The following is a 7,397-nucleotide window of genomic DNA, read 5'->3' on the forward strand; positions in this document are numbered from 1 at the left end:
AGTGTCTAACCTCCAGCTGGGCACTTTGACAGCAAGTAATATGTGTAATACATTAAGCCAAACCCTTATAGCAATTATGACATTGACCACAGAAAGTATGAATACGAACTCAGGGCAGAATGGAAAAAGAAGATGCTATAGTGGTGATTCTCTGTATCTTTTTTAAAAAAAAAAAATACTTAGCGTTTTCATTTATAACTTTATCCTATACAGTGGAAGACAGGGCTTATGTAAAAGAAATTCTCAAAGTGCATCTTTCGCCTCTTTTTCTGAACATTGGAGACACCTTAATGGGCTTTGATATGAGGAAGGCCTCCAAGAAGAGGAACTGCTGTTTCCCATGTGCTCACCCTGTAGACTGTGTCCCTTCTCCCTTTCCCTTACCAGATGTGCAGTATGTGAAGCTCCAGCTGTGGTGATTGCGGTGCACAGTCAGACCATCCAGATTCCCCGTTGTCCTCAGGGATGGGATTCTCTCTGGATCGGTTATTCCTTCATGATGGTATGAAACACTCTTCCTTGTCTTTTTCCTCATAGCTGACTGTCCATCACACCTGCATTTCTTCCTAACACGAGGAATCCCTGTCATTTGTGCAGTAAGAAGCTTGAACCTCATAAAGCTTCTTTCTAAGCACTGTGTTCCCCCTCCCACATGTGCTGGAACATATATATTTCATCATCCACCTGTTTTGGTTTTTTTGTTGTTGCCGAGTACTCTTGGTGTGTATACTTTCCTCTTACCGCTGGCCCGAGTTCCTTAACTGAATTTGAATTTTCGGCCCATCTCAGCACATGTCTTTGGGTATTCACTGTGGTATTATGGCACATGCTCCCTTGTCTTTTCTAGCACACGAGTGCAGGGGCAGAGGGCTCAGGCCAAGCCCTGGCCTCCCCTGGTTCCTGCTTGGAAGAGTTTCGTTCAGCTCCCTTCATTGAGTGTCATGGGCGGGGCACCTGCAACTATTATGCCAACTCCTACAGCTTTTGGCTGGCAACAGTAGATGTGTCAGACATGTTCAGGTAAGGTGTTTATGGCTTTAGCTGAGGTCCTAGCTTCCTTCGGAGATGCTAGAGAAGAGAGAGGGGTAGTCATGGATGGTTTATACCCAACAAATATTAGGAGTGTAATGGACTGTGTCCTTTATTCTTGCTTGTTCTCCCCATATACCAGACTCAGGTCAGAAAAGCAGACTTGGCTGCTAATAGGTGTATGTGATTTGAGATGGCTTGGTAGTAATTGTTTACATGCAAAACAGACAGAACAAGGTTTTAGGTGACCTGCTCCATAACAAGTGAGCCGTTATTTAACCAGACGGAAGCCACCCCAGATGTTAAAGCAGTCATCTGCCTTCCCTAGTCCAGTAGTCTCCGTTCCCAGGATTTTTTTCAAGGCTTTCATCCAGGTGGTCGAATAAGTCCACATGTCATACATGTACCTCAGGATACTTCAATCTATTGGATTATTTTTGCAGTTTCAATTTATTTTTATATGTTGCTTCTTTTTGAGTTATCATGACTATTTTTCTTATGTATTATATTTATATAATTCTTAGGTGTTAGGTATTATCATTATTCATCATTAGTTGTCCTGATCCCCCTTATTCTAGGGCCGTTAGACAAATGAGTAGGAGGAAAAGAGGGAGAAACAAATGGACAAGGATAATAGCGGTGGGGAGGAGAGTCACAAAAACACCTGTGACCACTAATAGCTCTTTGGCCATACCAGTCATTGCCTTAGATCGCATTGCTCACAAGTTAACCATTAAGTCATCAAGAGAGCTGCTTAAACACAGAGAGAGTGTGTGGGTATGAATTTGAACCGATAATAGAATTGAAATACCAGAAAAGATTCGGCTGATAGTCTTATTTCTTATTCCCCAGCAAACCTCAGTCAGAAACGCTGAAAGCAGGAGACTTGAGGACACGTGTTAGCCGATGTCAAGTGTGCATGAAGAGGACATAACATTTTGAAGAATTCCTCGTGTGTTTTTAAATGTGATAGATATATATATGTGTGTGTGTGTATGTGTGTGTGTGTGTGTGTGTATACACACACACATACATATGTATAACTCCCAGGATGCAATGTCTCACTCTCCCCAACTTTACCACTGCTGCCACCAATGGTGCTACTATACATGACCAAGAGAACATGCTGACCTAGTAATCATGAAGAATAAGAGGTACCTCAGCAATGGGCCAGAGCAAGGTCTCTTATTATTTTCCTACGAACGTAATAAGGAAACGAATTTACTTTTTGGGTCCAGAATGACTTTCTCCAAGGATCATAAGATGAAGATGATATATTTTGCCCAGGAACTAAAACGGCACGTTAAACATTCAATTACGAGAAGAATCACACTGAGTGAAATAAAAGACTGCCGTGTGGGGGAAGAATTATTTTTCATGGTGCTACTAATCCTACTGTATCCCAGTTTTTTTTTAATATAAAAGTGTTAAGCTTATTTTGCTCTGTAAGTAAAGATTGTGTATATTGTATAAACAGCCTTTTAGCTTAAAATGTCGAGTCATTTAGATGTGACCTGACATGAATCACTCTTTACAGACAACTTAGGAAACCCTAGAATACAGACAGCAAGATTTTATATCCATGTTTATCAAAGTGAGAGGATTTATATTCTTGCATCGAGTTCCTACTGAGAGTAAAATTATCTTGCATTTTAGCCCCTAATTTCCTATTCGACTTTGAAAAAATAGGTCATTTTTAGTCACTTTAATCAGAATTGTAAATGTACACGTCACATACCAAATTATAATAGCTAATGGAGCAGTTTCTCTTCTGCTGTATTCGCCAAGAAACTCTGAACACCAGAGGCCCCCAGCTTTAATGGTTATTACATCCTGTTTTTGCTCATTCCCGACTGGGCGAAGCTCTCCCAAATAATTTTGAGAAGCAAAAATATATTTTTTAAATTGGCCATTCTTTTCCCTGTGCTTTTTATGTAAGGCTTTTTCTCCTATAGTCTCTGCCTGTACAAGAACTGGGGAGACAATACTTGATTAGTCTTCTCTCTTCAGTTACAAAGCCACCCGATGGTCCTTTACCCTTCTTTATTTTCAACATGTTCTTATAAGTAGTCATAGAATAAATGCCTTCTTTCCCTAGCTGTCATCTTCTCACGTCATGTTTTTTAACTCACCTGTATCAATTCAATTAAAGATATCATATGGTGTAAGGATGGTTTGCTGTGTATCTCTTCAGCTTGTGTGTGAAGATCTGCTCCGTTCCAGACAGACGACACATCTGCACGTCTCAGCATCGCTCAGAGCATTCGTAAAGCAAAAGAGGCTTCTGCAGACTCTGCTCACTCTAATCCCTGATAGGCAACATATCGTAAAGTCCTTTTCCCAATGAAGAAAACGCATCGGACAGTATCTTTGAGATAATGCATGTGTTAACAATATTGTGTTGATGGCTGAGCAAGAAAATTCTTCTCTTGGGGCAAGAATTCATTAAGAATACTTCAGGCAGATTAAGCTAATATTAGGTTAATATGCCTCATGATTAAGAATGAACACATGGGAGTTCCCGTCGTGGCGCAGTGGTTAACGAATCCGACTAGGAACCATGAGGTTGTGGGTTCGGTCCCTGCCCTTGCTCAGTGGGTTAAGGATCCGGCGTTGCCGTGAGCTCTGGTGTAGGTTGCAGACGCGGCTGGGATCCCACGTTGCTGTGGCCCTGGCATAGGCCGGTGGCTACAGCTCCGATTCAACCCCTAGCCTGGGAACCTCCATATGCCAAGGGAGCAGCCCAAGAAATAGCAAAAAGACAAAAAGACAAAAAAAAAAAAAAAAAAGAATGACCACATGGACCTCTCGAAAATAGTCTGGGACTTGCTAAAAGTAAGAGATACTAAAAGCTTCTAGAATAAAACGTGTGTGACAACTAAGATATGAAACAACCAAGCAATTTTGAGAATTTTAGACCCTTGCAAAATCGAAAGCTTAGAGTCCGTAGCAGTAAAATGTAGGTTCTAAACAACGGTAACTACCTAACAATACTGCTGATTTCAAGGTTAGCCAATTGCAAAGTCTAGCTTTATTTTTCCAGGAGCTGCACGCGTGAAAACACTAATGGGTAATTTTAAGTGAAAATGCCGTATTACATCCCATAGCTTTTTCTGCATGCTGTACACCTGAAGGTTTCTCCTTGAGTTACAGTTGCAAACACTGATTCCAGAGATGTTGCTGTTTGTAGCTTTCCCTCTCCCTTTTAGCCTTTTGAAAGCCTTGGCGCAAAAAGAACCTCCTAACATTTTAATAGTTGCATGTGCAGCTGGTCTTTGTGTTTCTTAAATCCCCAACTATCCCCAGCCCTGCTTTGTTGTTGTTTAAAGTATAGGAACCCAATCCACTCCAGGACCTTAATGCTTTTGACTCACCCTTGCCACTGAATATTCAAAGGTTATTCTGATGTAGCTGCTCTAGTAGTTATCTCTAGTGAGTTTTGCAATCAAACACAGGTAATGGTTTTCCTACAGAGGCAGGCAATGAATGAACTGTTCTGCTTATGTGTATCACCCAAGTGAGATTGTGTGTGTGTGTACACCAACATGGCATGCGTGTGCACACACACACACACACACACACACACAAACACATATGCCCCATGTTGGTATCACACTAATCACTTCCAGGCTTCCAAAACTGTTTTTACTGGATAACTTGTGATTGTACAGCATCTTTTCTCACCTGGCCAAATTTGAAAGATGCTTTCTGTTTCTTATGGTGCCAGTGAGGTTCTTTGCCTCAATTGGCATGTTTAATTGAAAACTCATGGGCCATGCCAAGCCATCAGAAGTTTATTCATACATTAATCACAAGAGGGCACTATCGCCTATAAAAAAAAATCCGCATGTGTTAACAGTTTGCTGAGCTCATTATCAATAGTGGCAGTGGCACTGTCTAAAGCCTTACCTCCAGATTCCTATTCTCCCATCCCCATAAAGATCAATAGCAAGTATTTTAAGTGGCCCAGTTACCCAATGTCTGCATCCAAAATAAGGAACAGCTTTGCTGTCAAAGATTCTCATAAGAGCCTGATTAGGAGTTGGCCCTAGTGGGAATTCCTGTGCCCCTCCACACAGAAGCAAATGTCCCTGCACCTCTCTGCAGTCACTTTTGTTTGGCCAGGATTTCAGCTGGCTTTTTGAGCAGACAAGCACTCATCTCGAGCTGGCGTATAAAAACACCTTCATCCCTAGGCAGTTTCAAAGTAAATTGAGTAATATTTTTAAATCAGATGTCATTTCCATTTTTCAGCAGTGGTTTCTAGAGTATATTCAGGATGCTTGGAAGGTTTTTGTGGTGGAAGCACTCCTGAAGGAATAAGTTGAGACAGGCCTGTCCCCCAAGTTCCATAGCAATAAACATTCATGAGATACTTATTAGCTGTAGGGCACCATGATAGATAGCAATCCAAAATCAACCAGAAAGGTAGGTAGTCATATGATACATGCTCCCAAGAAGAGGTGTGCTGTTCTATCTTTGACTACCAGATCTTTCTAAGTCAAGGCCAGAATAGGATAGATTGTGATGCTTTTTGCCAGCAGTAGTTGTCAGGAGGCAGCTGGCTCACCAGCCTGTTCTCTAACACATGGACAGACTAAAATCACATTGATGTAATTTTAATTCTCTATTTTTCTATGAGTAGACAGCATGCCCAACCCCTGACCCCACAGGATGATGAATTGCTGCTGTCATACACCAGTGTGTGTATGTCAGGTATCTTCTGTTTTTCTCCTCCAGATTCACACAGCATTCTTTTTTTTTCTTTTTTTTCTTTTTTTTTCTAGGGCCTCCTATGGCATATGGAAGTGCTTGGGCTAGGGGTCGAATTGAAGCTTCAGCTGGCAGCCTACACCACAGCCACAGCAACGCAAGATCTCAGCCATGTCTGCTACCTATACCACAGCTCATGGCAATGCCAGATCCTTAACCCACTGAGCGAAGCCAGGGATCAAGTCTGCATCCTCATGGATACTAGTTGGGTTCCCTTCCACTGGGCCACAAGGGAACTCTCACATTACATTCTTCATTCACCCTGCTTTCTGCCCCAGATGGGTCCTGCACCCTTTGGCTTCTGCTTGGTTTCAACCGATGGAATACCCTCAAAAGGACAGCAGAGCGAAGGACAAGATGAGATTAGAGTATGCATTTTTATGGGGCCTCTGGAATCACATCAGGTTGGCTGTACTCCTCAGTTGAATATCTCTGCTCCTCTCAAGATGAGAACATTCCATCCCAAAGCAGCATTCTTCTCAACCCCATTCTCCAGGATAGATCACATCTTGGGCCACAGATCAAGCCTTGGTAAATTTTTTAAAAAGTTGAAATTATTTCAATAATTTTCTCCAACCACAATGCTACAAGACTGGAAATCAACTACAAAGAAAAAAAAAAGCAACGAAAAAATATAAACTCCTGGAAGCTAAACAATATGCTACTAAGCAATCAATGGGTCACTGAAGGAACCAGAGAGGAAATCAAAAGCTACTTAGAGACCAGTGACAACCAAGATATGGCAATCCAAAACCTATGGGACATAGCAAAAGCAGTTCTGAGAGGGATTTTTATAGCAATATAATCTTAGGAAATAGGAAAAACCCCAACCAACCAACCTAACTTTACATCTCAAACATCTAGAGAAGGAAGAACAGACAAAGCCCAAAATTAGTAGAAGGACTTTCTCCATTCTCTCTCTCTCTCTCTCTCTCTCTCTGATTCTAGTAACCTCTCTCTTCTCATCCCTTCAGGTCTATGTTTATGATGACAAGTCTGATGCTGCTGCTGGGCTGCTAACCCTGGACTCTGGTGTTATCTTTTGTGGTTCCGCTACACACCACCTATTTCTTTCTAATTAAGCTCTCCTCAGACTATCCCAATATAAGTGTATTGTCTGATTGTTGATAACCTGACGAAGGCACAACTGCTTCTTGTCTCCAGAGTCTGTTGGAGAGGCTTGATTCTATAGGTGGCAAAATGAGGGTGAATTGATTAAACTGACACGCACTTTGAACTGAGGGAAGGGCCAGTAGAAATGAGCTAACTTCATTTCATCTAAGACCTAGCTTACCAAACTTTATTGGAAGACACGTTCCAAGGTTCTTAGGGTGCAATGAGGCACAACATATTCATGGTGATCCTAAATCATTGAGCTGTTCAAGATTGTCCCACTGCATCTCTAAAGAATGCATCTTGACTCCCGCCCAGGTGGTCGTTTGAGTCGTTATGCTGTGAGCCACAAAGGAAGTCCTAGGTGGGCATTTAGCTTGCTTCATCCAAACTGCAAATGCAGAATCTCAGCTGTCTCGTTGGCAGACTGGCTGCTAAGCACTGATAGCCGATCCCTGAGAGCTCCAAGAGAAAACTCCTGG

The 7,397-nt window shown here is 41.9% G+C and overlaps 1 protein-coding gene across 4 annotated transcripts in view; it reads left to right on the forward strand.

Moving 5' to 3' along the window:
* The window catches only part of COL4A5 (collagen type IV alpha 5 chain), a 224,677-nt gene extending 221,551 nt beyond the window's left edge, over positions 1-3,126 (forward strand). For all 4 annotated transcript variants that reach the window (XM_047764670.1, XM_047764671.1, XM_047764669.1 and 1 more), the window contains 3 exons: positions 388-502; positions 848-1,020; positions 1,882-3,126. In XM_047764670.1, the coding sequence (XP_047620626.1) occupies positions 388-502; positions 848-1,020; positions 1,882-1,963 (370 nt within the window). In that variant the 3' untranslated portion in view covers positions 1,964-3,126. The remainder of the gene's footprint in view (positions 1-387; positions 503-847; positions 1,021-1,881) is intronic.
* Positions 3,127-7,397: the final 4,271 nt, after the last annotated feature.

Source organism: Phacochoerus africanus, chromosome X (assembly GCF_016906955.1).
Source record: "Phacochoerus africanus isolate WHEZ1 chromosome X, ROS_Pafr_v1, whole genome shotgun sequence".
NCBI lineage: Eukaryota > Metazoa > Chordata > Mammalia > Artiodactyla > Suidae > Phacochoerus > Phacochoerus africanus.